This window comes from Aspergillus versicolor, assembly GCF_001890125.1.
Source record: "Aspergillus versicolor CBS 583.65 unplaced genomic scaffold ASPVEscaffold_2, whole genome shotgun sequence".
NCBI lineage: Eukaryota > Fungi > Ascomycota > Eurotiomycetes > Eurotiales > Aspergillaceae > Aspergillus > Aspergillus versicolor.
The window spans coordinates 4330729-4357059 of record NW_024467525.1 but is presented as its reverse complement, the minus strand read 5'-3'; the positions used below and the strand labels follow the sequence as shown (position 1 = coordinate 4357059).

Sequence of the window (26331 nt, the reverse complement as noted above, 5' to 3'; positions counted from 1 at the left end):
AGCTTAAATAGCAGAGAAATCGTGGTATCTTGACAGCCTCAACAATTTCTCTGCTATTTAAGCTATGGCTACTGCCTCCCACTTTTGCTATGCATGGTCTGTTTGGTTTGTCATTCGTCTTTTTCTCAGTCTCTTGGGTTAGCATTGTAGCTCTAGAGGCCTGCAGGCATCAAGGAGGAAGCTGGGAGTCGGTTATCAGACGGCTCTCGTCGCCTTAAGAACTCGGCTCGACCCCGCATGTCGATTGCGACAGCCGAGAGAGCGCCTAAGCCAGCCCTTTAGCCAGACGCTACGAAAGCCAGTTCTTCATGGGAACAGTGGCGACAGATTGATTGTATTTTCGACTGCTCACTATTGTCATGGCGCATCATCTACCAGAGTTCCCTATCCCCTCGGGCTCGACCACCGTTCAGGTGCGGATCATCGATTCGACAACCCGGATTGGGAGGCTCCCTCTGGAGTTCCTCATGGTACCCCCAATGCAGGGCATGCAGTACATGCCAGTTCTTCCTGCTTGGTCGTTTCTCATTGAACATGAGTCGGGTCAGAAGGTGATCTTCGACCTTGGCGTCCCTCGCGACTGGCACACGTTTGCGCCCGTCGTTGCTAACAAACTGGAGGAGCGAGGATGGGATATCACGGTCGAGAAGGAGGTGATCGATGTATTAGGGGATCACGGTATTGGCGCACATGAGATCTCAAGCATTATCTGGAGGTGCGTACCGTCTTGACACTACCAACACAGCGAGGAGCTAATGCAATCTCATGGTAGTCATTGGCACTGGGATCACATCGGGGATCCCTCGCGATTTCCCCCGGCCACAGAGCTGATAGTAGGGCCCGGCTTCAAAGACGAGTTTCTCCCTGGGTACCCAGAAAAGGCTGATGCTCCCGTGCGGGAGAGTGATTTTGCGTATGACTTCCACGCCCCCATATGTTGACTACAAGAGCTATACAATTAATGCATGCCACGATTCAGGGGACGCACTGTGAGGGAGGTTGACTTCAACCAGGCAGCTCAGGTCGGCCAGTTCCGGGCTATTGATTTCTTTGGTGATGGCTCTTTCTACATTCTTGATACACCCGGCCACGCAATCGGCCACCTCGGTGCTCTGGCACGTACCACAACTGCTCCAGATACGTTTATTTTCATGGGAGGCGACCTATGCCATCACAGCGGCGAGATCCGGCCGTCCAAACACCTGTCAATTCCACGCGATATCAGCCCTCCCGGATCTACTGCCACAAGCTTTCCCTGCCCAGGGGCTGCGCTGTATGACCAGCTCCAGGCGAGCCGCAACCGCTCCTCGGACCAGCCATTCTTCGATCCGGGAATGGGGCTAGATATAAATGAGGCTCTGATGACCATTGGGAAAGCGCAAGAAGCTGACGCCCGAGACAGCATTTGGTTTATCTATGCCCATGACCCGAGCCTGATCGACGCGGTCGGTCTGTTCCCTCTTCCAGCAAACGAGTGGAAGAAACATGGCTGGCGAGAGAAAACTCTTTGGGCGTTCCTTCAGGACTTTGCACCGGCGGTTGAAGCGTTACGGAACTAAGGCAGTGCTCGTGCGGCTATATAGGAAAGATGCAATCAAGTAGCAGTGCTTTCGAACCTAAACCACCTTTATCTACACGTAATATACATGTACACCATGGACTGCGAAAAGACCTCTGTCAAGCACATTGGCAACATCGCCCCTGAAACCGACAATATCCCCCTCAGCCAGGAAGAGCAGAGCAAGCTAAGCCGCAAGATTGACCTCCGTTTGACATGCGTCCTGGGCTGTTTGTATCTGCTCAGCCAGATCGACAAAAATAACCTAGGAAATGCAAACATCGCGGATATGTCGACTGATCTGAGTCGAGTTGTGTTATGTGGATTCACCGGATCCCCGTACGCGCTGGGCTTAAATATTGAACCTCTCTTCCCTGCGGCAGTGGGTAAACGGCAAGAGGCAAAAGGACAAACCAACTAAAGGGCTCGCATTATAGAGGGGTCAAGGATAGATAAAGTGCCTAAGTCTGGACCAATTAATGCGTTGTTTTAATTTGACATGTAAACATTGTCCATGCCGCGTTCACCCGATGGAAGGTATCGGGGCTCTATGAAGACATTCGCTTTTCTCATTAAGACGTAACTAAGAAACATTTTAGGAGTACCTGTAGGGTAGGTCTGTCCGTTTCTCGGCATGTTTTCACTGTTGACTCCTTGGACTCCTGTGGCATTGGCTCGAGTACGTCCAAGGCAGCCAGGTATTGCCGAACCTCCTGTGGCTTACGCCCCCAATCAGGTATGTCTCTCTCAGACCCTTGAGAAGACTTCTCACTCCTTGCTGGAGCCTGATCGTTAGAAATCGAATATGCGTATATAAGAACAAGAGTTTCTTACCATATGTGGCATGCTTAAATTTGCGCCTCCTGAAAGACAAGATCATAATGGCTAGATCCAAGACATCAAAGCCCACAAAACACGCCCTTGCCAACAGAAGCGCTGTCTCGAGCTCTTCGTAGGTCGAAACATGTTGCTCCGTCCATAGCTTGCGAAGGTGTGCTGTTGTAACAGCCCATTTGGACTGGCCTTCTAGAATCGCCAGCTCCGGATACAGTGAATACAAGCCCGACTTTTCCAACCCTGCCAGGGACATCACACAGGATTTCCCTCGATGAGAAAGCGCGCCTTGCGATAGGAACTCTCCATTTTGGTAAATGTAAACAAGAAGGCGAGTGCTAAAGCTTTGCCGCATATCAACCCGTTTCACCCGATCATAATATGCCTTCAGCAGCCGCTTCGCGTGGATAAACTGACCCTTTTGGAACGCAGTCGTATCAACGACACAGATCTTGATCTCCTCTGAGGTGCAGCCGTGGTGATAGCGCCGGTACAGGGCGTACTGAACGGCATATAGCAGAGACGAAGTCCAGGACATAAAATTATCCGGCGGCTGTCTCCAGTAGTCTTTCACGAACCAGGGGTTCATATGCCTGTCAACGATGGACATCGCAAGGTCTTTATTGAGACTGAAGATATCGAGTTTGCTGTTGAGCAGTCCATCTTTACTCGCCGGCGATACCATCACGTCCTCGTCGCTGCGTCCGAAGCTTTTCCGATCATAGGTCCGAAACAGATATCGCGGCATCTTGTCTAGTCCGAAGTCAAAGCTGCTGAATAGCGGACTCAAGTGCGGTTCAAATAAGTCCGGGCCTGGGCAGTTATGCAAGGCCTCGCTCCAAAGCAAGATCCACCTTTGCTCGATTGTCGTCTTGCACTGGGCTTTGCAATTGGTATGAGAGGACAGATTATGACTTTGCGGAAGGTCGCTGAAATACCGATCGCAATTCAAGATGCCCCCAAGTGTAGTAGCCTGCTGATAATATTGTCTTGCCAGGCTCAGCATTGGATTCCCAGGCTTCTCCCCATCCGCACTCATCACCGTCAAAGCAATCTCCTTGAGACCATCCGCAAAATAAACCAGTAATTCCTTGTTGTCCTGCTTGTGATGACCTGCCAATTCTATGACCCTGACGATCATGGGCTCTACCATGGACTGTTCCGCTTGGCTTCCGGGAGCCCCGGAGGCGTCGCCATCAGTGGCCATCTTCATGTCACAATGGCCATGAATTTAGCGTTCCCGCATTCGCTACAAATAGCATGGATATTCTTGTGTAACAATCAGTTTTGAAAGTCTATGACGTCTGTTATGTCTTCACTCCTTTGTAATCCTAATGCGGCCGACACCGAATGCGGACGATCTCGACCCTCCTGTAGCACATGCCGTGGCCCTTGAGGAATGCTGTACCCCCTTTTCCTGTCTGATAGACTTCTAGGGCTGAAGCCAAATCCCTCGCCTCTTCTTCCAGCGCCCAGGACATTATAGCGAGGGCCCGAGGGTCCCGTTGTCCATAGGTCAGTTGAAAAACAGAACAGCCGTTACACTGGAATATACCGTGTAGACGCACCGGAGCTTGGAGAATTGCATAAATACCAAAGCACCAAGAATGGAATGCTACGTGCTTCCATATTTCGTGCCTCCCTTTCGATGTCCAACTAAACCTCGTCTTCAAGGCAAACACAACTCATCCTCCAGGTCTCATCCGTTCCAGCGAATCAACTCGGATACACGATACAAAATGTTTGTGACTTGGCCGTCTTGCAACTAGGAATTCTCATGCGGAGCTTACAGCAGCCACATGTTGGAGGGAACTATTATTTTTAATTTCTCGCGGTGTGGTGGCTAGGTTCCCTCTTACAATTACGGGGGTCGAGTAGACCCCCCCCCCCCCCCCCCACCGAAGCTATGTGGGAATGGATATGTTCCAAGCCCTGGAGCCTCCGCAGCCCCGGAGGCGTACCTGAAAGCATACATCTGGTGTAAATCACCCGAATTTATGAATGACATCTAAGCACTATTACGGTTGGGTCTATACCAGGCCAGCGCTTAGCCCCAAGAGGATCTACGCTGCGCTGCATCTGGCCTCGAGCCCTCAACCTTAACAGCTTGGACATGCAAGAAGACATTCTTCTGGGCGCCTAAAACCATAAATGGATTGTCTCAGTGGCCATCTGGGCAGTGCTGCGTCTAAGGCGTCCCAATAAACGCCACAGGGATTGCAGCCACGCTTGAACAGCGCATGATCGTCGCGATGAAAGACACCCTCGCAAGCTCTACACTAGGCCGCCTAGAGACCTAAAATTAGCTTAGTAGAAGGTATATAAATGAGTAGTACTCAGCTCCAAAGTCGAACCAAGAACCCATTAAATCATCAAAATGAAGTCCTTCGCTGCTGTATCTGCCACGATCCTGGCCATCGCCGCCTCCGCCAGTGCTGAACTCGGTTTCGCACTTGGGCCTCTTACTGTCCAAACCCTCACGGAGTCCAAGACTGCCCGCACCGACTTCTCCGTTAGGGACCTGGACTATGGCGGCAGCACCACCTGCTCAACCGCCTGGTACGTGCCCATATCCATACTCTAGCAACCAATCTAACAGGCGTGGACAGGGTCATCGGCGAGCTCGACAAGCCCTCCCTCTGGTACAAGTGCAGCGACACAAGCTTCCAGTTTCGATTCCCTGCCGGCATTGCCAACTTCGAGAGCTACAACCTCCAGATCAGCCGCACCACCGAGGCCGGGACTGTCATTGGCGAAGCGAACCTGAACTCCCACGGAGTCGACCCTGCTTATGTCTGCCAGTCTCCTGGCGAGACTCCTGGCACTGACACCGAGTGCAAGGTTGTTCGTGGTGGCGTTGTTGCGTCGCCGATTTAGTTTGGTCTACACATGTAGTACTAAGTAAGCTGTACAGGGAAAATTGTTAAGCATATTCTAGCCATAAGTCTAGTTATAATTCAATAAAACATTAAAACAGTTCCAATATAGCAATGCCATCATAATGACCATCCAACACCGCAGATGCCGATCCATATGTACAGATATCAGGGTATAGGTACATGATATAATATTTAACACACCACATCATATCATCAGCTCATATGATAATGCTCGTATCTAAGCCCACTGCTGGCTCTCCATCCTACTAATCCTCCTTCCCTGGTTCGTCTTATTCTCGGCAGCAAGAGCCTGAGCGAACTTACTCTTCGAACGGATCTGCGGGCCCTTCCAGTAGAAGACGTAAATCGGCGCCACAACAACACACGACAGACAGGCCAGCACGGTAGACGCATACTGGGTGTGCCACTTGTCACCGATATTCTTGTACATAGGCGTGGCATACATCGCAGACACACCAGCCAGCAGATCGCGAGCGAAGGCATTACCACCGGTCGCGGAAGCAGAGTAGACACCGTAGGCGGCGACCATGTAGTCGACCGAGGACAGGTAGATGGCGTAGTTTGCTATACCGACGCACGTCGAGAAGATCATCGATGCGATCCAGGGGATGTTCCGCTCTTTACCGAAGGATGTCCAAGCGAAGCCCATCAGGCCAATGGGCTCGAGGGGCGCGAGCCACAGGAGCCATTTCAGACGGCGCTCGGGGAGCATATCGTCGTCTTCGATGCGCTTTCGGAGTTGCATGTCGCGCCAGAACCACGGCCAGTAGGAGAAGTAGGTGAGGAAGTAGGCCAGGTTGATCGGGATGATGGCCCAGGCGATGGCGAGGGTACCGAAGCCCCAGCCCTGCTTGTAAACGAGGGGGAAACTCTCGAGGAAGATGAAGATGAGGGCATCGGAGAAACCGGACAGCAGGGAGAGACAGAAGACAATGGGCTCGGTGAGCAGCATGTGGAAGGGTCGGATCCAGATATTGAATGCCTCCTTGGCCGACACACGGGGCTTCTTCAGCTCGTTGGGCCCGTAGACGTTGGGGTCTTCGCCGGACTTGCGCATGCGCTTGGCCTCCTTATCCATGATGATGGTTGATCGACTCTCCGGCATGAAGAAGATGATGGCTTGGGTGACGGCGCCGAAGATGAGCTGGATCCAGAAGAACCATTCCCACTCGAGGACTAGTTATATTAGCTACTGATGCATTTTTCAACAGGCGCAAGCGGGGGCAGGACGTACAGCGCTGAATGGGACCACCGATGACACCACCGATACTGGTTCCAATGCAGGAAGACAAGACGATGAAGGCGAGAGGGAACTGCTGCGTCTCCTTCTCGTAGATATCGGCAATCAAACCAAGCGTGACACTGCCACCAGCAGTAGAAATACCACCCTGTCTACATTAGCAGAATTCGCCTATTAACGAGCAAGGATGCATACCAAAGCACGGCAGACGACAATGGTTCCCCAGTTAGGAGCCAGCGCACAGGGAATCTGCCAGATGTTGATCAGGAACATGGAGAGCTGGAGGATAGGCCAGCGCCCAAATTCCTCACTCCACGGGGCCCACAGCTCACACCCAATGGAGTATGCCACCAGGTAGGCCATCTGACCAGTACGGGCGTGCTGCTCGCTGATATGGAAGTGCTCAGCCAGCGGCTTCACGGCATTGGGGAAGACAGAGGTGTTGAAGTTCATGGACACCTGCACGAAGGCGACCGCAGCAAGATAAGACCACTTCTTCCACCGCGGCCAGCAGTATCCGAGCTTCTCGTAGCACTCGTACTCCTTCAATTCGCGCTTCCCATCGGGGCGCACGTCCTCCTTGCCCGCGTTCTCCTGTTCAGCCTTCTCAACCCCCATACTGGGGATGATGGGCGCGTCGGCAGTACCCCCGTTGTCGGGGTCTCCGCCCTTTTCAGACGGTGGTTTATGATGGGCCTCGAGGGCCTGTTGAACCTCGCGTTGGTCGGGTTCCGCCATGATTGTTCGTGGGGATGCAGCGAGCAAAGGGAGTCAAGAAAGGAGAGAAAGACTACGTCGGGATGAGGTGTCCCTGGTCCTGGGGTTTATAAGAGTCCAATTTCTGCCCAGAACCTGCACCGACGTTAGTCCGACCTCTGGGTGGGTTTCAAACTCCATAGAAAAACTCTTAGTATGTTGTCAATACCGGTTTTTGGAGGGTCCACTCGCTGCACCGCAATGCTCCGACCCAGGTTCGTGCCCAGTAAGCTTAGAACCGGTTTGGCCAGCAGTCTGCTGCAGTGATCGGGCGGCGATCCACAGCGCTAGACTGTTCCTAGTTGCCGAATCTTTGCTGAGTATGAGAGGCCGAAGATCCGGCTGCTCATCCACAGTAACGTCATGATCGCCATCGAGGCTGTCGGCATCCCGAGCCACTGCCGAGGTTGCCACAGCTTCTTAACAAATGGCGAGAGGGCACGGAGCTTAGATAAGGAAATAAGCGCTCGGCGAAGGCTTGGTTGCCCTAAGGCGAGTCTTGGTGGTGGTGGTGGTGGTGGCATCCCTTGCTGTCTAGGAATCCAGCATAGCAGGCCCTCGACTTTCACAGATCCAGACGCATTGGACTATTGAGCCAGTTCCTTGCGCGACCAGGGGAATGATATCATGCGACCGAGTCAGATTTTTCGTGGTCTGTATAATTCGCCAGCCGATCGCTGTGGAATCGGTGGATCTACGCATAAGTCTTATGCCCACCGCACGAGACTACGAGTAATGTAGGCCCATTATGTCTTATCGATTGTTATCGAGTGCAGCTGATTATGTATTATTCCGGGCTCCAAATTATAAGCAGCGACAGGTGGAATCCCTTCGAATGTCCATGATATCACTCTGCTGTCATGTCCCTGGGTTGCCCCACGAGCTTCCGCATGCATATGCAGTATTGTATCATTGTATAGAATGCCTAGAAATGTAGCTGTTTGCCATCCGATACTCGATAATAGCAATTGTCCCCGCGGTTATACGGTCGGGAATTCTCGACAGGACGATATCTATCGCACAACATGTCGGAGCAGTGGAAGACTCGCCAGATTCGCCACATCGTCTGGCTTGAATAACTTCCATAGATCTGATCTAATCCTTGCCCTGCGAATTCACAATGACCGACTGTTCCTGGACGCTACTGCCGCTACTGCCGCCACCTGCCTCCCTGTCCTCGTCCTCGATCGTCGAACGATTCCAATTGCCAAACACCGCAAGCAAGGTGAACGGGATGGTGACCCCCCAGAGCGAAAAGCCCAGAATCATCTGGTTCATGTTCGGCCAATGCGTCGCGCCGACCGCATAGGCAATCGTGCTGCCGATTGACTCCCACGAGCGCAAGATCCCAGTCGTCCTCGCAATGTCGCCGTCTGCTTGAGCGCCCTTGATCTCCGCCATAAGCCAGTAGATATACGTCTGGAGGACCTCATAGAAGAACTTGAAGAACATGTACACGGTGAAGGCAGAGTTGAAGAAGGGCCCATCGCCCAGGTCGAAGGATGGTGGCTCTGCCATGCGCGAGAGCTTTGTCTGCACGATCGCGTTCCAGGTCCAGGCTGCGGTAACGAAGACGAGGACGACGATGTAGACGAGCTTAGACCGGGTCTCTCGGGAGACAAATTTCAGGTCGAGGACTATGCCTGTTAGCATGTTCGCTAGGGCGCCGACCACGGCTGTTAGGAACGACGCGAGAGCCCTCGAGCGGACGGTGAAGTATGCTGCTGCTGTTAGCGACATTTAATACTGGGACTTGAAGGCTTACTCGTCAAATAATTCCCCTGATACGTCGAACCAAACTGGCCGGCCAGGAAAACGGGGATCAGGAGCAGCATGTACTTGTTCTTGAGCTGCTTCCAGATCGCGCGCGACTCAATCGCAACGCTCGTCCTCTTCATGTACGGGATTTTGGTGCCGTTGCTTCTGATCACATCTTGCGGCTGAGACAGCAAAAGGGCAAACGGTGCACCAAGAGCAGAAATAGCGACGAGACCGAGATATGTCGTGTACGAGACCTTGCCGGTATGGGCCGTCTTGACATTGATCGCGAGCGATATCGCACCACCGACCAGCGGTCCCATCTGCCGGATGCCCATCCAGATGGCGACATATCTAAGACGTCAGTAATGAAGTAGCAAGTGGTGAACATTGTCTTACCGTCCTCGCTTCTCTTCCTCCGGATATCCAACTGCAATCGCGCCCTCACTGGCCCAGAGCAGTGAGGCTCCAACGCCGCAAAGCGCAGCTCCAAGCAGGAGAAACCATTCATTCCCATAACGATTGTTGCAGTACAGACCGGCTGCATATGGCGTGTAGAACGCCGCTCCGATAAACAACGCCCACTTCGCAGTAATCTTGTTGGAAACGCCGCCAGCCAGAAAGCAGCCCACGGACATGAGTCCAAAGGTCAGCGCATTGGCAGCATTGTTCAAGTAGGGCTGCCTTCATTAGTGATATTCCGAGAATTGAGTACTAATGACAGTGACTACTCACTTTGGCATTTCCCCCTGCTCCCAGATTGTTCAAGGCCGTCCAAATCCCAGGCTCGCAGAAGGCGACCAGCCCAACGATGATGATCTGGAACAGACACGACCGGTAGAACCGGGATACATGCTGGAAGGCCATAGTCGATTAGACTGTCAAAACCTGTCCAGCCGGGCAGATCGCACTTTTATCATTCTAGCAGAGCACGTCAAGGCTCGTTATCATCGCGACATGCTGGTTGATGTTTCGTGCTTCTGCAGCCGCAACCGTCCGTGCATGCAGAACTCCATTATGCCAGTATAGACTACCTATCATATCGCTGTAACAGATTCTGGCAGACGCAGAATACCGGACTTCTGCCGAGACTTAATCTGGACGTGGCTGCTTGTCCTATCAAGGATTTGTTTCGAGCACGCCATGCTCCACTGGGATGGTATACAATGATTCTCGGCCGACATAACAGTGCTACTAGCAAGCGCCATATTCGTAAATGTTGAGTATATTGTAGACTTTCTTGAAATTGGACGTTATTCGTAGCGATTATAAAATAGAAATGTGTAGAGTTATTTGATATGTGCTAAGAAAGGTCGGCTGCCAGTATATATATATAACTATTGACGGGACGTGACGAAACCCTAACCGCAGAAGGAACGTTTGCGGACTACACGACTGTAAGTCATTCTGTGGATACTATTCGCGTCTAGAAATGAATTGAACAGGAAACAAACAAAACTAGAGTCTTAATACAGGCAAAGAGACGCTCGAAATCGAATAAGTGCTTGAGATTAGGTAGGATAGTGATGATTAAGTAAGCCGGTTCTTGGCGGCCATTCTGTCGACAGCATTGCCTTATTGCCTTATTGCCTTATTGCTTTGGGTCTCAGGTTGTGAGGACTGGTTAACATAGCACTGAATAACCCTGAGTCTTCGGTCCAGAACGAGGGTGTCTTAGTTCTATCTTAATTCTAGACCTGAGGCACGCTCAAACCCCTTGGTCCTTCGGTTCTGAGGTCCAATTGGGAGAAGATCGGTATCCAGAGGGTGCGTAATATTATCCACGGTTTAAGAACACTGCAAACACCGAGGACAAAATTGATCGAGAAACATTCCCATTGTATTTGTTAGATATGCCCTCTCATCTCAGGATGCGGCATCTTTCTAGCCGGCATTGTGCAACATGTTCACCCATGCTTGTGATTTCAACTGGCTAGTCTGCACAGCCACCCTCCAGCCCGCGATGATCTCCGGTTCTCCAATGCGACAAGGGGGAAATCATGGATGCCTAGCCACCGTGACAGATTCTGCGTGAGCTTGTTTGGTTTCTGGGGTATAGATACCTGGAGTCCCCGTGCGGCGTGTAATTGCCTCTCATCCACCTCAGCAATGGCAACCGATACAATATCCCCAGGGCACAAGGACGAGGCCAATTCCAAATCCTGGCTCCGTGAACAGATTGTCTCTCTTCCCCAGCGACTGTCCCGCATTGCCTCCGCACGCCCGGTCCACACAATCGGTCTCATCTCCCTCCTCGTGAGCTCCGCATACGTTGCCTTGCTTGAGAACTCCCTCGACGTTTCGAAACAAGGCTACCAGCTGGAAATCCCACGGCAATTCTATGCTGGTCCCGAGACCGCGTGGCAATGGTCCAGCAGGAGCAGGGACGCGGGCGAGGGAGTGGACCACCGTGCCCTAGTTACGCTTGAATTTGGACATGTTTTATCTAGTGATACTCCTACCATCTCCCTGCCCGATCATCTCTCCGTCGACCGGTTACCGTCAAGGCCAGATCCGTTGGCCTCCACCCACAAACAATCGCTGGCGTTTTCCGTTGCTCAGCGCGACGTACACGAGTTCCTCGACCTTTTACATAAATCCCCAGCAGCAAGCTCCGAGGAACAATTCGAGGGATATAAATGGGCTATACAAACACAGGAGGGAGGCCCCCGACGGGGAATTGTACAATTCGCACGCGACAAATGGACGGAGTTGGTATATCTCTTCAACCACGCCGCTCCTCTGGATATCGCGATCATGGCTGCGGCCTATATCGCGATGCATTTGACATTCGCATCGCTCTTCCTCAGCATGTACCGCATGGGCTCCCGATTCTGGCTCTTCGCCGGTGTCCTGATCTCGTCGACGTTTGCTTTCCTATTCGCTCTGTTTACTACGACCAGGCTTGGTGTGCATATCAATCTTGCGCTGTTATCAGAGGGTCTCCCTTTCCTTGTTGTCGTTATTGGCTTTGAGAATCCTGTCAGATTTACCCAGGCAGTCCTAAGACATGCTACTACTGGGAAAGAGACGGGCCCGTCCAGTATCATCCAAACCGCCATCGACAAGTCCATCAAACAAGAGGGACCGAGTATTGTCAAGCACTATGCGCTCGAGGTTGCCGTCCTCCTAGCCGGTTCTATATTCAGCGTCGACCCTGCACTCCGCCAGTTCTGCTTCCTCGCAGCCTGGATTCTCTTCTTCGACTGCATCAACCTCTTCTCGTTCTACACTGCTATCCTCTGCATGAAGCTCGAGATCATCCGAATCCAGACCAGCGGCAAAGAGCACCGTCCCAAGGCCCGCGAGGACAGCTGCATGACGGTGTTCGGGCAGCAGCTATCCCGGACTCATATCAGCAAGTTCAAACTGGGGATGGTGGCTGCCTTTGTTCTGGTGAATATCCTGAACATGACCATGATTCCATTTCGCATAACGACCGGTTCTCCAAGTCTGTCCAGGTCTGACTCCAGACCATTTTCGGGTCTTCATACCAATCTCAAGGCGATATTGGACAAAGCCACTCTCACTGAGCAAGCAACGCTTGTATCTGTCCTTCCGCCAGTTCAATTCGAATTGATGGAGGACAAAGAGTTTCAGACATACGGTGTTGATAGCCTGCTGAAAAGCCTCGAAGAACCCGTGCTGGTGAAGTGCGTTCTTGTTGCGCTGGTTATCAGCGTGGCGTTGAATGGACGGCTTTTTGCTGCTGCGCGATGCGGAGTGAAGGATAAGGATACTGCAGCCAGTGGTAATAATGAGAAGAAAGCTGCTTCGAAGCTGGAAAGTCCACAGAAACGGTTTAAACCAGAATCATCTACTGACTATACTCATCCGAGCAAGTCCGTACCGAAGACTCAATCCGCAGTTATACAGCCAGCCCGCACTGAAGCTGACTGTCAAATGATACTCAAAAACGGCCGTTCTCAAGACCTCACAGACGAGGAAGTTATCGGTCTCTCACTAGGCGGAAAGCTTCCTCTACACGCCCTCGAGAAGACCTTGAAAGATTTCACCCGCGCCGTCAAGATCCGCCGAAACATCGTCTCCCGAACCCAAGCCACAATCGATCTCACACAATCGCTCGAAGTCTCAGAGCTGCCATATGAACAATACGACTGGTCTCGTGTTTTTGGAGTTTGCTGTGAAAACGTCGTCGGATACATGCCTGTCCCTGTTGGACTTGCCGGTCCACTTACCATCGACAACAAGAGCTATTTCCTTCCTATGGCCACAACAGAAGGGGTTCTCGTTGCAGGAGTCATGCGAGGCAGTAAAGCAATCAACGCGGGAGGAGGCGTCAAGACCGTTTTAACAGCAGATGGAATGACGCGTGGTCCCTGCGTTGCATTCGAGAGTCTAGATCGAACAGCACATGCGAAGAAATGGCTTGACTCGGAGACCGGCCAGGATAGTATGAAGAAGGCATTCAACTCAACCACTCGATACGGACGTCTAGAGTCAATGAAAACAGCCATGGCTGGAACGAACCTGTATATCCGCTTCAAGGCCAGCACGGGCGACGCAATGGGGATGAACATGATCTCAAAGGGCGTCGAGCACGCACTGAACACGATGCGCGAGAATGGATTCGAGGACATGGATATCATATCTCTCAGCGCGAACTACTGCAGCGACAAGAAGCCCGCTGCGATTAACTGGATTGACGGCCGTGGAAAGAGCGTTGTCGCACAGGCAACGATTCCAGCGGAGATTGTGAAGAGTGTCCTCAAGACAGACGTGGAATCTCTGGTCGCGCTTAATACAGACAAGAACTTAATCGGATCAGCCATGGCTGGGTCGATTGGAGGGTTTAACTCCCATGCAGCTAACATTGTTGCTGCCATGTACATCGCGACAGGCCAGGATCCGGCGCAGGTAGTCGAGAGCGCCAACTGTATCACCATTATGAAGAAGTGAGTTACCAACCTCTTTAGTTAGACTTCTTATTGACTGGATAGCGTCCGCGGCTCCCTGCAAATATCTGTTTCGATGCCGTCCATTGAAGTCGGCACGATAGGCGGCGGGACTACATTAGGGCCTCAACGCGCGATGCTCGACATTCTTGGTGTTCGTGGTGCCAACTCCGATAATCCAGGAGAGAACGCTCGTCAGCTGGCTCGAGTCATCGCCGCAGGGACATTGGCAGCTGAATTATCACTCTGCGCTGCGCTGGCTGCAGGGCATCTGGTCAGGGCGCACATGCAGCACAATCGTGCTAGTCAGTGATACACCACAATCAGCATTAAAGAACCCGGTCACACCAGATGTAGTCTAGACCTTAAAAAGAACATAGATGCAGTACCAAAGAACTGACACTTTGACAAGCATAGGAACCACTCGACGTAGATAGACCACCAAGCTGTGACAACGGGCTGAACCAGACTTCATGAACCACCGACTAGTGATGATCACCAGGACGGCGTTCGCTGGCCTCGAGTGACATTTCCGAGGGCAAACCGTGGTTCATGACGAGCTAGCTAGTTGCGGCATGAAGACATGGCCCAGTTCTTTGTATGTCGGAGTTTAATTGTAGAGTTCAAACAAAGAAAAAACATCCCAGCACTGACTGACTGTATTTATTTATGGCAGCGTACCTTCACGACGGCCGGGTTGCGACTATAGTCTTAACGCTGTAATAGGTAGCAAACTGAATGACCGACAAAAGCCCTGAATACCTGGCCCAGTCCAAGGCGGTTGGTATCTACATTGCCTATGCGCTCCCTATTCCAATCGCAATCGTCTCCACGAGCGTGCGGATATGGGCTGAGTATCGCCATCATCGAACACGGCTGGCCTATGACGACTATCTGATGCTTCTGACTACGGTACGCATGGTACTCTATGCCCAGACACTGCTAATGCTGGGATAGACCATCAATGTTGCCTACTGCATAGTTGCCATGGTGCTTGGTACGCCGGTAAAGGAGATATTATTCAGTCAGCTAACCACCGTAGGACCGCAGTATGGACTGGGGAGACACCGCGAAGTCGTCTCAGACGAGATGCTCAAAATGATCATGCTGGTACAGTGATCACAATCGTATGCCCTTAGTTGCTAATGTGCTTTTCAAGGGCGACTACATCCTCAGCTACATGTACCATGTCGGCATCGTCACCACTAAGCTGTCCGTGCTGGCCCTATACCACCGGGCCTTCCCCTCTGTCACATTTCACAGAATCATCCTCCTCACCGGCACGGTTGTATTCATGTGGCTGCTCGCCATGGAATTCGTGCTTGCAGGGATATGCCAGCCCGTCCGGAAATTCTGGGATGACGCCGTGCAAGGCACCTGCATCGACATATGCGCATTCGGCCAGTTCAATAACTACTTCAACCTTATTGCAGATGTGTGGATCTTTGTGCTTCCACTCCCGATCATCTCGAGGCTGCGGATATCCACGAGGAAGAAAATCGGCCTGGGCTTTGTTTTCTCTATCGGTTTGGCGTATGTACCCCGTTATTACTACTGGCAAGATGTTGACATGATCATAGAACTTGCGGTCTGAGCATCGCGCGCGTCACATTTGTTAAAACTGAATGTGGAGGGAACACTCCATGTAAGTCTACGCCGTCTGATCGAGTATTCTGTCTAACAACGCACAGGGAAAATGCCCCCACTTCTTATCATGTCGGCCTGGGAACCACTCGGTGGAATACTCTGTGCCAACCTGCCGATCATGTATAAACCGGTAGCCAAGGCATTCCGTCGCCTGACGGGCATGCGGCCTTCTGAGGAATCAGTCGATGGACGGCGCACCTGGTACAGGTATCACTTTGACAAGGCGATCAGACAGAAGAGGAACGTTCAGTTGGAGGTTACGACGGCGGATGACAGCTATACGAATACCGTTGATATCGAGACGGTTGATTCCAGGGGAGGGTTGTTGGATAGGGAGATTGTTCAAAATGACTCTACTTTGGAAACGCCCAAGTGAACTGAATGAGATATTGTATAACTAAAGTTGGTATATAGGAAACTGCTTTAAACACCCCCCTCCACAACCGCCCCCGGAATCTTCCCATTCTTGAATTCATCCACCATCTGCTCCATCGTCACCCACTCCACACCCTCATGCGAATTGATATACTCGATGATGTTCTCATGCATCAGGATAACCTGCGGCTTGCCACTAACCTGCGGATGGATAGTCATGGGGAAGATGAACGTGTCGTACTCGCGATAGCAGTAATCAAACTGCTTCTTCCACAGATTCTCAATAACATCAGGGCTTACATATCCCTGAGCAGTATGTGCCTTGAAGCTGACCACGAAAGGAGGCCAGTCGTCCAGGTGCCAGTTTGCTGGGATCTCCACGATTTTGCTGGGAGTGAGCTTGGACATGGGCTCCATCCAGGTCGAGGCGGCGTTTTTGACGTCTGTTTCTTTCCAGCTTTCCTCGCCGTTGGGGACGTAGTAGGGCTGACAGTCATGGTGCATGAAGGAATGGTCATATTCCTGGCTTTGTTAGCCATAGACCCCAGCACTGGCAGGAATACTCACGATGCCAAACTCCTCGAGAACCTTGATTGTCTGCTTCGAAGTGTCCCACGCCGGTGCAGTCCATCCTCTGGGCTTCTTGCCAGTGAATTTCGTAAGGACGTCAATTGACTTGCCCATCACATCGCGCTGCTGCTGCTCGCCCAGGGTAGCAACAAACTCGTGGCAGTATCCATGTAAACCACTATAATATGAGCACCCGTCTATACAACAAGAGTAACGGTCACAAACATCTCATGTCCACCGTCGCGGACTTTCTTCAGCTGGCCCGGAAACGATTCCACCGAGTGTCCTGGGACGAACCACGTTGCTTTGATATCGTACTTGTCCAGCAATTTCAGGATGCGATCGATTCCAACCGTTGCGCCAAAGATACCTCGAGATACGTCGGTTGGTCCGGCACGTGCACCTGAGCAGGTGTTGATCCTATACAGTCAGTATGACATTCCATGTTCATTGCAAGAGCTTGAATACATACCACCCACTCACGGCATCGACGTCAATGCCATAGCCAACCAGGACTCGCTTTACCATTTTGTCTACTTGAAATTTTGCGAAAGATTTCGTTACTACACAGAGAGGGGATTGAGTGAATGGGACAGTCCCATATTTATCGGCCGAGCCAGCCTGGATAATGGATGAATGCTCGCATATCGTCCAGGTTCCCCGCATGCACCTCCAAGTGATGCGCCCATCGCCGACCCCTGGACGAATCAGTCGACGCGGAGAACATTTATTGATCAGCAGCGGTGGGGAGAAAGATAGGAGAGCATCGGAGTGGTTCTCCTGTCTCCAATCAGACTTGGTGTTGCTGTCGCTGATGTCCGTGATGCTGCGCGTATCTCCGAGTCGGCAGTCATAACCTATGATGGGGCAAGGGGATGTCCCCAGCGTGTTTATACATAAACCAAGTATCCAAGTATTTTACTCCGCAGTTTCAGTCAACTCAGTAATCAGCTAGACTCGGCGACAATGAAGCAAATCGTCTGTTCCGGCACCCCATACGCGGTACTTCCACCCCTGCCCATAACCAAATCACGACGCTAATTTACAGATCGGGTACACACATGGCCAAGGTTCAAAAGAAGAAATCGCCCGCGGAATTACTTTTTACGCAGGGTTATTTGTGCAGAAAAGTGGACTAGACTGGCCACAGGTACAAGCACAGGCCAGCGAATTCGCCCAACTCATACAAGCAAAATGGCCGCGCTATTATGAGGAACTGAAAGGTAGAAAACACGTTATACTATATATCCTGGAGACATAATAACAAGGGTACAGGTGTTGCCGAAGGAGCTGGTCGCGATATCCTCGATATCATTGCGCTGAATGTGCGCTCCGAGATCGTCTTTGGACGGTTTAGCGATGGCTGTACTAGTCTGTACTGCCGAGGGGCTGGATATTCATATATCGGTCAAAACTGGGATGTACGTCTCACAACCAGATTTAAATAGAGTCATGCTGATATCAACAGTGGATGGAGGATCAGATATCGAATCTTGTCCAGCTCACAATTATCCAAGAGGGACTACCCTCGATCCATATGGTCACAGAGGCAGGCATTATTGGAAAGATAGGATTCAACTCGGTAGGAGTCGGTGTTTGCTTCAACGCAATCCGGGCCAGGGGCCTTAATAGAAACGGTCTTCCCTCACATCTAGGGCTGCGACTTGCCCTGGAAAGCAGCTCTGCGGAAGCAGCAGCAAATTCGCTCGAGAAAGCCGGTATGGCCAGCTCAGCGTATATTCTTGTTGGCGATGCCACAACGGCCATTGGTCTGGAGTTTACCTCTACAACGTTTGCCAGACTGCCCTTGAATGAGCATGGCTTTATTGCCCATTCCAACCATCTGATCCTCCATCATCCGAATGTTGACGAGCCTAAATGGCTGGAGGACTCCCCGCTTCGAACGGAGACGATGGGAAAGAATGTTCTCCAGACGAAAGAGATGTCGTGGGCAGCATTTGGTGGCCTGTTTGAAGATGAGACGAATTACCCGTGCTCGATAAGTCGGGTTCAAGAGGGCGCAAGTGATTTCGCGACCTTGTTCAACATCACGATGGACCTTGACAGGAAGACTGCGGTTGTGAGAGAGGGAAGACCGATTGCAGGCGATACCAAGGCTGTCAAATTGAACCTGTCATTTTAGTATAGCTTTAACAGGTTTGACAATAGTATACAAATGTATTTGATTGGAATACCACTCCGTATACTGTTTCTAGACCTCTATAATCGGCTTGAGACTAGTTAGAGTCAACCTTCAATAGAGGCGCCTTGATCTGCCGAGAGTCTCTCCGTTCAGATGGAGAAACTACGCATTGGCCACTGTTCTTGAGCGCTCACCTCCGTGATCGGCAGATAACCGTCGGAGATGCGCGCACAGACATGAAGCAGCCGAGATAAGTAAAACAGTCTCGTCGAGTGCGGGGAAATGTTGTAAGCTCTGATCATGGTACAGTTCCAGATTCCAGGGGACATTTGAGATACTGTTGTAACATAAGATACGCCTATCGACACCAACCCAGCCCAGAAAGAAAGCGATTTAATTTATCAACATGAACGAATTCACCCGCCTTGAATCAATTTCCGATCCGGAGGAGTATAAAGCGAGGAGTGTGCTGGATTTGATGTCCCTGAAGGGAAAGGTCACTGTCGTCACAGGTACATTGCATCTTTGAAACATTCTATCCTTTGAAAGATTAAATAACAGTATAGGTGCCGCAAGAGGTATTGGCCTTGGACTCGCCAGGGGAGCAGCAGAATTGGGCAGCGATGTTGCAATTCTGGACATTCTCGAGCCTAGCGAGGATTTCAAGAGCTGGGAGGGTTTGGGTGTGCGAGTGAAGTACTACAGGTATGGTCCCCAGATGAAATATATGCTTTCGCTAACTGGCTTTAAGGACCGACGTGACCAAGCCTGACGATCTGACGACAGTGTTTGAGAGAATCAACGATGACTTTGGCCGTATTGATAACTGGTATGAACGGCAGATATGTACCACTATGAGACTAACCTCTCCAGCGTCACTGCTGCAGGAATCGTTCTAGACAAGCCGTTTCTCCACCATGAATGGGAGGAAAGCATGAAGGTGCTAAATGTCAACGTACGTGATAGTTCCATTGCCCTGAATAAGGATACTTACTCTGCAGGTCATGGGAAGCATTCTCTGTGCACAGCTGGCCGCCGAATACATACGCAAGCAGAACCAGGGGAGTATAGTGATGCTTGGGTCGACGGCTGCACACGGTGCAACCCCATCACGAAATATGGCAGTTTACTCTGCTTCCAAAGGAGCAATAATATCTCTAACTAGATCGCTGGCCGTGGAACTGGCCCAATTTGGGATCCGAGTCAACTCGGTCTCGCCCGGTTTTATTGCCACCGAAATGATCCTGGATGCGACACGGAAAGATCCCAATCTGTGGAAATCGTTTAATAGCACGCCTCCACTGCAGCGTGTGGGGACTAGGGGGGATCTGAAAGGCATTGTGGCGTGCTTGCTGACCGATGCTGCTGCGTATACCACAGGGGCGGATATTGTGGTGGACGGCGGCCTAAGCTCTGGCCAGGCTTGATGTATATAAATGAATATTGAAGTTATATAACCACAATGCGCTGGCTCCTCGATGACAGCAGAATATAGTGTAGCAAGATAGTGGGTGGAGTTGGAGAACTTTGGAACGCGGGGTACTGAGCATCGATGATAAGACATTAACTACCCATTTCAAGTCTTCAGTCCTATTACGTCAAGTATATCTACGAATACGATGCCACGAGTGCGACGGCGAGCAGTCGCCTGTGCGCGATGTCGTACGCGAAAGGTCATGGTAAGTGCTACCACCACGTCGATGGGCTGGAATAACATGTCAGTGCGATGGTGCCACTCCCAGTTGCTCAAAATGCACCGAAGCCGGCACTCCCTGTGTAGCATCAGGGGCTTCCAGCGAGAGAACAGTTCCCCGGTCAATAGTCCTGTTCCTGGAAGAAGAGCTGGCCAAAACAGAGGCCCTGTGCGAAGAGACAGCGAGGAATGACGGGTGCAGTACGGAGCTCGTAGAGAAGGTCATCAAAGATATGACTCCATCCTTCTTGGGACTTATGTCTAAAGTTCCTCTGGTACCATGTGCTGTTGCAGGGACACGCTTGCCATCTACTACAGACACAGCCGATTCCAACGACAGCAATGTTCAATCCGAGTTTGATCCTGAGCCGAACTGCCAGCCCTCGAGTGCGTTGCTGACGATTCCCATATCGGTAGCGGACTTTCTGTTCCATAATTATATGACCAGGGTTGTTCCCATCTATCCAATCTTCTATTCCGCCGACCTGGTGGCGTACTTCAATGCCATCTTCCATCCAGCATCTCAATCCTTGCCAACACCGCGGGAGATCTATGTTGTCAGCCTCATCATGGCTATATCTCTGACCACTGCTGCACGAACACAACAGGTCCGGGCAAACTCCATTGCGAGAGCTCTTTTCAAAGAAGCGATGCAACAGATCCGACCGGTCTACACGAACGATATTGCTGGACTGCAGTCTCTTCTGTTACTAGTGCAGTATACGTATCTCGACCCATCTGCTGCAAACCTATGGCTCCTGTCTGGATTTGCAACACAGGCATGCATTGACTTGGGCCTCCATCGTGAAAGCCTTGACCAAACTGTCGATGCTCTATCAAAGGATATCCGGCGAAGGGTCTTCTGGTGCACATACGAGATGGAAATCGCCATTTCCGCAGCGCTGCTACGGCCTTCTCTGCTCTTCAGTACAGAGATTAATGTGCCTTTTCCAACAAAAGTAGACGACAGCTCTATATCGGCGTCTGGAATTGACTTGGATGGACCGGCAACCAAATTCTGCTGTCGATGGATCTGGCAATTTCGGCTGATCGAGGCCGAAATCATCTCTGTTCTTTTTCCATCTGGGGACCCGGTATCTACATCTCTTGAATCATGGATGGATGAGATCGAGTCCAGAATAAACCACTGGCATCAGGAGATCCACTGGTCTGCTTCACTGAATACTGATTCCACCATGATTTCTCAATGGGAAGAGATGTCTCTATATGCTGATATCGCGCGCAACTACATCATAGTTACCCTATTTCGCCCCAGCCCACGAATCCCCGAGCCAACCCCTACAAATCTAATGAAAGCATTCCTGGCCGGCGTCGGCGTCGCAGAAGGCTACTGGCAGCAATACTCCAATCTGGGATTCGGCAACAGCAAATACGTCTTCCATCCATGCCACCACACATTCGCAGCTGGGATTGTCTTCATGCGCTCGCTGCAGCGATGCAAAGAAACCATCTCGGCTTCATACACGTTGAATGACGTTGAAGGCTTCATTGCGTGTTTCTCACGACTATTTGCAACAATTGCTGAGCGGTGGCCCGGTGCATCCCGGTGTCTCGAGGAATTCGAGAGACTCGTTGCACCGGTGAAGCGGGAATATATTGATTACACCGTGCAGAAGGCGAGGAATATATCTCAAGATCCTCTATATGACGGCGTAACGTTTGAGGCTGATCCGACCCTCATCTCTGAACGGCAGCTGGATAACGCCAACTTCGAGCCACTCTTTGCCCCGGGGATATGGGATCAGGAATCGGCTGGTGCCTATACTGTGCCCATGGATTGGACTGCCGAGTTTGGGTTTAGCCTAGAGTAGATTCATGTATCAGTCTTGGATTGATCAATATAATTCATTTATACTCTTCTCAAACAGCGTATCACGTGTAGCCGGCTTCTCCCGACGTTCTGGACTTTCTCCAACTCAACGTCTAGTGTCTTGACATGGATGCAACAATGGCGCATTCACAAGATCTGGAGGAGCTACTAAGCTCACTTCCTGCATGCTGCAGATGCAGACTAAATCGCCGCCGATGCGACACACAGCTGCCCTCGTGCCAGAACTGCTCCAAAGCGGGCGCGGAGTGTGTCTTCTTCGACCATGTCCTGCAGCAAAACCAGCCCCGAGCGTGAGTCACTAAGCCAATGCCAATTGATCTTCTAATGAAGTATTGATAGATATGTCGCGACACTTATATCTCGTCTGAAGGAGAAGCGCGGTGAACTGGCTGCCCGCACAGGCCGGGAATCTTCTGGGGGATCTCTCACCTGTTCACCCTCCTCAGATTCTCGGCGCACTTCAAGCAGATGTGGCTTACAGACAAGTCGATATATTGGGAACAGGTCCTGTTTATCGTGGCCCTTGTCTGTCGTGAATGATACTGCAGAGACTACAACTCTGGCTCCGCCTCCGCTAGAAGTCGAGGAGAAGTTGAATAGTGACATCAACCAGGATGTCCACTGGTATCTCATGATGATCTACATGGACAACATCCAGCCTGTGTACCCCGTAATCGAAGAATCCTTGCCGTTTCTCTCATCCAACTGGCTCATCGATCGCGACCTCGATTCGCTGGACGCTCGACAGCTCTTCACGCTCGATCTAGTCCACTCAATAGCCAGCCGCGATATCATTGATAATATTAGTACAGATCAACGACAGTCCTATCGTGTATTAGCCGACGAATGCCACAGGCGAGCCTTGGTTCTATTTGACAAGGCTGCTACGGACATTAGTATTCCCACGCTGCAGGCAGTTATACTAGCCACATTGCATAGCCTATTCAGTCCACAGCAGGGGAATTGCGAACAGCTCATTGGGCTCGCGGTGAGGCTCGCAATGGAACTACATGCCAGCGATAAACAGGCTAGGAGCGACGAGGGTAGAATACAGCAGCTTTACAGGGTAACATATTGCATTGAGAACCAGGTTGCTACGACATTGGATAGGCCGGCACTATTGCCAGAACCGGTAATTGGCTCTCTGTACTTCTACTGTCCAAAATGTGCTAATTAGAATACAGCGTCGTGAGTATCGGTCGGATACTTCTATACAAGACACGCTCTGCGACTTGTATCGAATGCAATCCCGCTTTCGTTCCAACCCAGATGACGAGGAAGCTGTAGCCTCCTTGTCCGAGGAATTGTCTAGTCGTATCAAATATCTCGAGGAAATTACCATTGACCGGAATACCAATGTTCTTGCCACTGCATATGAAACGCGGCTACTTCTCTCCCCAAACGACAACGAAGCCGCAGCGCGTCTGATCGAAGCTTATGGTCAGCCGCATTATATTCGGACCTTCCTAAGTCCGCAATGGGCATATAGGGCCGGTGTGGTCATCTCCACGGCGTGGAAGGGGTCTGGCCCTGCTGTTCAGGCTTACGGCCGTTGTCTAGTATTCCTTGAGCAGTGTTCACGGACATGGCCCAGTGCGAGTGCACTGAAGCAATCGCTGGAATCCTTCGCATCGAGGTGATGTTCAATAGTTGGGATTTTGTAAACTATACTTGTCTGCATATTTGTTATGGGTTCATTTGACTTGGATATTTGTGCCACTGGTTGGGATTTTGACTTGCTAGCGCAGACTGTGGATTTTTAGTCAAAAGACTGAACGATATTTATGGGGCCGCGAGTGTGGGTGCATATTTCTTATACATCTGTACTGAGACGATGGACATGGCACCAGCCGCCAGATATTATCCTTCACCAGGGCTTCCTATGTGTCATTTTCCGAGCCGTGTTGAGTAAAGCAATATCCCGAATGGTATACGAACTAACATCACAGCCTGAGACGTTCGGTATGGAAGATAGGGATGCTCGATATCGATATCACAATATGGTCAAGCATCGGAGCTCCCTTAGCCGGCACAACCGATCGGCTAGTGCTTACTGGGGGGCGAGAATGTGTCTCGGTTCGTTCTGTACTCTGTAGCCATTGGTTAAATATGTCAATGTGGAGTGAACCTCGAGAGTGACGATCAGCGAACGACGAAGAGGACTTGGGACATGCAGGAGTTGAAACGCAAATGGACAGGTGTCGTCATATCCTAAGGCTTCCACACAAAAACAAAAATCACGCAGCTAGGAAAGACCAGGCTAGACTTTGCAACCTTGTCTGAGAACTATCGACACCGTCAGACCTTGTCCTTCCGTCTCGCGACCACAAACAGCAGCAGCATCATGCTTGACCGCGAGAGACCGGGGACCAAGACATTCACCGAGGCCACGCCTTTACTGCAGAAGGCGGCACCAATCGTGCCTGCGCAGGAGTGCCAGCAACATATACAGCTGCTCCGATGTTTCTTGAACTTGAAGCAGACGGTCTTGAAGACAAAAGGCCTCTTCAAGACCGAGTATGTCCATGAAATCAAAAACGGACTAGACCCGATAGCTCGGCAGTCCGCGGCGGAGGAAAGTCGGTGGTCAATCTATGTCTCGCGGGCTATCCATCGATTTTCTATTTGGTGGACTCGTTTATCAGTGACTGGCACTCCAGGGCCCGGTTCGAATCAGTTATTAGAAAAGTCGTACGGGCCGCATGGCGGATGGACCTGGACGGGGGATCAGATGCCTCCATTAGGTATGTATTCTGGACGCGGGTCCAATCTCCCCAACTAACTCGGATAGGACAGATGTTTTGATGGTCCTCCATGCGCTGGCACTACATACCAAAGCCTTCGGGGAGGATTGTTTTCGTCATCAAAAGATGGCACTATGGAACGGAGGATTTCCCCTTCAGCTGGCCTCACAATATATAGACCCGGATAACTTTGAATATTCGTGTCCCGAGCCCTGCCGGCTGCAGTTCGAAAATATGACAAAGCTGGCATGGGACAATGTTAATGACCCTGAAAACCTTCCTATCGAATGCTTCCGGTGTCAGAAACAGACCGCTGTGCCGTGGACGACGCGGCGCGGCAAAGGACTAGCAGATGATGGATTCTTACAAGTGTGCCAATGGTGCAAGTTTATCCTACGAAAAGACGCTCTTCTCGCTCAGAAGCTCCGCCGGGATTTACATCTACTCCTGGAGACAAACATCCCCTTGCCGGGGACCTGCTGGAGTGTCGACAATGGCTTGGCTCCCAATGAAACGACAGACGGGCTTCTAAAACAGCCTCTAGTGGACCTGTTACTAGAGGAAACACGCCCGACTAATCTATTCCCAAATATAACCCAAATAATCCAGGCCAGCACTGAGGCAGCCGAGGGCCAATCTCTACCCCTGCTTCATAATATCTTCGAGCACTATCAATATGTTGGAACCTCTTCCTGTGATCTGCATACAGCTGTAATGAGAGTGTCAAAGTCAGCATCAACACTGCAGAGTGCGGATTGTCTCGACTTATCGCAGATAGAGAGCCTATACACTCACTTTCTGCGAGAGCAAAGCAAGGGGTCGTCACGACGTTCTGCTCCCCAAACAGATATCATGGATCCCCTCAGCTTGGTCTGGAGCACGCATCTGTTGAGGCCGCGTTCATACTGTGACTTTTCCCGACACTTTGGCAACAGCGTGCCAGTGGACTGGGGCCTGCAACATGAATCCGAGACTTGCAGCGTGTGCCAGACGCTGTGTCCGCCTTCTTTCGCCCGTCGGTTTATCCGAGGTCTTACTTCGTTATCAGAATGGAAGGAGTGGCTATCCACTGTGTAGGAACTCCTTGGTATCCCTGCTTGCAGCTGGCGGCGCTCGCGCTTTAAGCGAGCGTGTAGGTAATCGAACACGTATCATGAATGGAATTGGTTATATATATCTAGGTGAAAAAACATATACTGATCTAGGCTTCGGCCACTTATGCATTGTACTAGCTAGTCCACTAAACTGAATATGACTCTGTCAATTTTCTAACCAAGAACCTAAGTCCAAGGTGCGATGGTCTTCCGTGCTGCAAGGTCCAACTAGGAAGTTTTCCTGGAGGCAA

The 26331-nt window shown here is 51.1% G+C and overlaps 14 protein-coding genes across 14 annotated transcripts; 10 read left to right on the top strand and 4 right to left on the bottom strand.

Annotated features, from left to right (window-relative positions):
* Nucleotides 1-359: 359 nt before the first annotated feature.
* ASPVEDRAFT_126157 (MBL fold metallo-hydrolase) lies at nt 360-1559 on the top strand (the record flags this gene model as incomplete). The annotated part of the gene is made up of 3 exons (XM_040806337.1): nt 360-715; nt 773-913; nt 980-1559. The coding sequence occupies 3 exons, from the start codon at nt 360-362 to the stop codon at nt 1557-1559; spliced, it is 1077 nt and encodes a 358-aa protein (XP_040665266.1).
* A 96-nt stretch (nt 1560-1655) lies between these two features.
* On the top strand, nt 1656-1979 carry ASPVEDRAFT_81114 (uncharacterized protein; the record flags this gene model as incomplete). Its single annotated transcript, XM_040816975.1, has 1 exon — nt 1656-1979. One exon carries the CDS (start codon nt 1656-1658, stop codon nt 1977-1979), a length of 324 nt encoding a protein of 107 aa, XP_040665265.1.
* A 151-nt stretch (nt 1980-2130) lies between these two features.
* ASPVEDRAFT_81113 (uncharacterized protein) lies at nt 2131-3599 on the bottom strand (the record flags this gene model as incomplete). The annotated part of the gene is made up of 2 exons (XM_040816974.1): nt 2131-2336; nt 2393-3599. 2 exons carry the CDS (start codon nt 3597-3599, stop codon nt 2131-2133), a joined length of 1413 nt encoding a protein of 470 aa, XP_040665264.1.
* A 1164-nt stretch (nt 3600-4763) lies between these two features.
* ASPVEDRAFT_148566 (uncharacterized protein) lies at nt 4764-5330 on the top strand. The gene is made up of 2 exons (XM_040808167.1): nt 4764-4951; nt 5002-5330. The coding sequence occupies exons 1-2, from the start codon at nt 4770-4772 to the stop codon at nt 5267-5269; spliced, it is 450 nt and encodes a 149-aa protein (XP_040665263.1). The 5' UTR covers nt 4764-4769; the 3' UTR covers nt 5270-5330.
* Nucleotides 5308-7680, bottom strand: ASPVEDRAFT_163496 (uncharacterized protein). The gene is made up of 3 exons (XM_040808616.1): nt 6728-7680; nt 6527-6680; nt 5308-6468 (listed from the first exon to the last, which is right to left on the bottom strand). Exons 1-3 carry the CDS (start codon nt 7268-7270, stop codon nt 5510-5512), a joined length of 1656 nt encoding a protein of 551 aa, XP_040665262.1. The 5' UTR covers nt 7271-7680; the 3' UTR covers nt 5308-5509.
* A 703-nt stretch (nt 7681-8383) lies between these two features.
* Nucleotides 8384-9913, bottom strand: ASPVEDRAFT_50930 (uncharacterized protein; the record flags this gene model as incomplete). Its single annotated transcript, XM_040814399.1, has 4 exons — nt 8384-9009; nt 9054-9400; nt 9446-9726; nt 9782-9913. The coding sequence occupies 4 exons, from the start codon at nt 9911-9913 to the stop codon at nt 8384-8386; spliced, it is 1386 nt and encodes a 461-aa protein (XP_040665261.1).
* Nucleotides 9914-10977: 1064 nt separating this feature from the next.
* Nucleotides 10978-14610, top strand: ASPVEDRAFT_38907 (uncharacterized protein). The gene is made up of 2 exons (XM_040811797.1): nt 10978-13962; nt 14008-14610. The coding sequence occupies exons 1-2, from the start codon at nt 11156-11158 to the stop codon at nt 14273-14275; spliced, it is 3075 nt and encodes a 1024-aa protein (XP_040665260.1). The 5' UTR covers nt 10978-11155; the 3' UTR covers nt 14276-14610.
* Nucleotides 14274-16432, top strand: ASPVEDRAFT_38904 (uncharacterized protein). Its single transcript, XM_040811796.1, has 8 exons — nt 14274-14315; nt 14375-14560; nt 14639-14874; nt 14920-14959; nt 15005-15072; nt 15122-15495; nt 15543-15607; nt 15654-16432. The coding sequence occupies exons 3-8, from the start codon at nt 14701-14703 to the stop codon at nt 15983-15985; spliced, it is 1053 nt and encodes a 350-aa protein (XP_040665259.1). The 5' UTR covers nt 14274-14315; nt 14375-14560; nt 14639-14700; the 3' UTR covers nt 15986-16432.
* Nucleotides 16033-17093, bottom strand: ASPVEDRAFT_187697 (polysaccharide deacetylase family protein; the record flags this gene model as incomplete). The annotated part of the gene is made up of 4 exons (XM_040809008.1): nt 17027-17093; nt 16780-16974; nt 16552-16732; nt 16033-16506 (listed from the first exon to the last, which is right to left on the bottom strand). Exons 1-4 carry the CDS (start codon nt 17080-17082, stop codon nt 16033-16035), a joined length of 906 nt encoding a protein of 301 aa, XP_040665258.1. The 5' UTR covers nt 17083-17093.
* A 125-nt stretch (nt 17094-17218) lies between these two features.
* On the top strand, nt 17219-18697 carry ASPVEDRAFT_50927 (uncharacterized protein; the record flags this gene model as incomplete). The annotated part of the gene is made up of 5 exons (XM_040814398.1): nt 17219-17230; nt 17527-17556; nt 17603-17777; nt 17830-17975; nt 18023-18697. 5 exons carry the CDS (start codon nt 17219-17221, stop codon nt 18695-18697), a joined length of 1038 nt encoding a protein of 345 aa, XP_040665257.1.
* Nucleotides 18698-19002: 305 nt separating this feature from the next.
* ASPVEDRAFT_38902 (SDR family NAD(P)-dependent oxidoreductase) lies at nt 19003-20599 on the top strand. The gene is made up of 6 exons (XM_040811795.1): nt 19003-19209; nt 19264-19402; nt 19449-19526; nt 19571-19652; nt 19699-20376; nt 20420-20599. The coding sequence occupies exons 1-5, from the start codon at nt 19104-19106 to the stop codon at nt 20122-20124; spliced, it is 831 nt and encodes a 276-aa protein (XP_040665256.1). The 5' UTR covers nt 19003-19103; the 3' UTR covers nt 20125-20376; nt 20420-20599.
* ASPVEDRAFT_81104 (uncharacterized protein) lies at nt 20317-22222 on the top strand (the record flags this gene model as incomplete). Its single annotated transcript, XM_040816973.1, has 2 exons — nt 20317-20376; nt 20420-22222. 2 exons carry the CDS (start codon nt 20317-20319, stop codon nt 22220-22222), a joined length of 1863 nt encoding a protein of 620 aa, XP_040665255.1.
* Nucleotides 22223-22359: 137 nt separating this feature from the next.
* ASPVEDRAFT_81103 (Zn(II)2Cys6 transcription factor) lies at nt 22360-23882 on the top strand (the record flags this gene model as incomplete). The annotated part of the gene is made up of 3 exons (XM_040816972.1): nt 22360-22532; nt 22582-23374; nt 23427-23882. The coding sequence occupies 3 exons, from the start codon at nt 22360-22362 to the stop codon at nt 23880-23882; spliced, it is 1422 nt and encodes a 473-aa protein (XP_040665254.1).
* Nucleotides 23883-24586: 704 nt separating this feature from the next.
* ASPVEDRAFT_81102 (uncharacterized protein) lies at nt 24587-26063 on the top strand (the record flags this gene model as incomplete). Its single annotated transcript, XM_040816971.1, has 2 exons — nt 24587-24986; nt 25039-26063. The coding sequence occupies 2 exons, from the start codon at nt 24587-24589 to the stop codon at nt 26061-26063; spliced, it is 1425 nt and encodes a 474-aa protein (XP_040665253.1).
* Nucleotides 26064-26331: the final 268 nt, after the last annotated feature.

Coding starts and splice junctions, on each gene's coding strand:
- ASPVEDRAFT_148566 (XM_040808167.1), top strand. CDS start 4,770: ATGAAGTCCTTCGCTGCTGTATCTGCCACGATCCTGGCCATCGCCGCC. Junction 4,952..5,001: donor ACCACCTGCTCAACCGCCTG/GTACGTGCCCAT, acceptor AGGCGTGGACAG/GGTCATCGGCGAGCTCGACA.
- ASPVEDRAFT_163496 (XM_040808616.1), bottom strand. CDS start 7,270: ATGGCGGAACCCGACCAACGCGAGGTTCAACAGGCCCTCGAGGCCCAT. Junction 6,681..6,727: donor TTGTCGTCTGCCGTGCTTTG/GTATGCATCCTT, acceptor TAATGTAGACAG/GGTGGTATTTCTACTGCTGG. Junction 6,469..6,526: donor CGGTGGTCCCATTCAGCGCT/GTACGTCCTGCC, acceptor TAATATAACTAG/TCCTCGAGTGGGAATGGTTC.
- ASPVEDRAFT_38907 (XM_040811797.1), top strand. CDS start 11,156: ATGGCAACCGATACAATATCCCCAGGGCACAAGGACGAGGCCAATTCC. Junction 13,963..14,007: donor TGTATCACCATTATGAAGAA/GTGAGTTACCAA, acceptor TTGACTGGATAG/CGTCCGCGGCTCCCTGCAAA.
- ASPVEDRAFT_38904 (XM_040811796.1), top strand. CDS start 14,701: ATGACCGACAAAAGCCCTGAATACCTGGCCCAGTCCAAGGCGGTTGGT. Junction 15,073..15,121: donor TGCTCAAAATGATCATGCTG/GTACAGTGATCA, acceptor GTGCTTTTCAAG/GGCGACTACATCCTCAGCTA. Junction 15,608..15,653: donor ATGTGGAGGGAACACTCCAT/GTAAGTCTACGC, acceptor AACAACGCACAG/GGAAAATGCCCCCACTTCTT.
- ASPVEDRAFT_38902 (XM_040811795.1), top strand. CDS start 19,104: ATGAACGAATTCACCCGCCTTGAATCAATTTCCGATCCGGAGGAGTAT. Junction 19,403..19,448: donor GTGCGAGTGAAGTACTACAG/GTATGGTCCCCA, acceptor ACTGGCTTTAAG/GACCGACGTGACCAAGCCTG. Junction 19,653..19,698: donor TGAAGGTGCTAAATGTCAAC/GTACGTGATAGT, acceptor CTTACTCTGCAG/GTCATGGGAAGCATTCTCTG.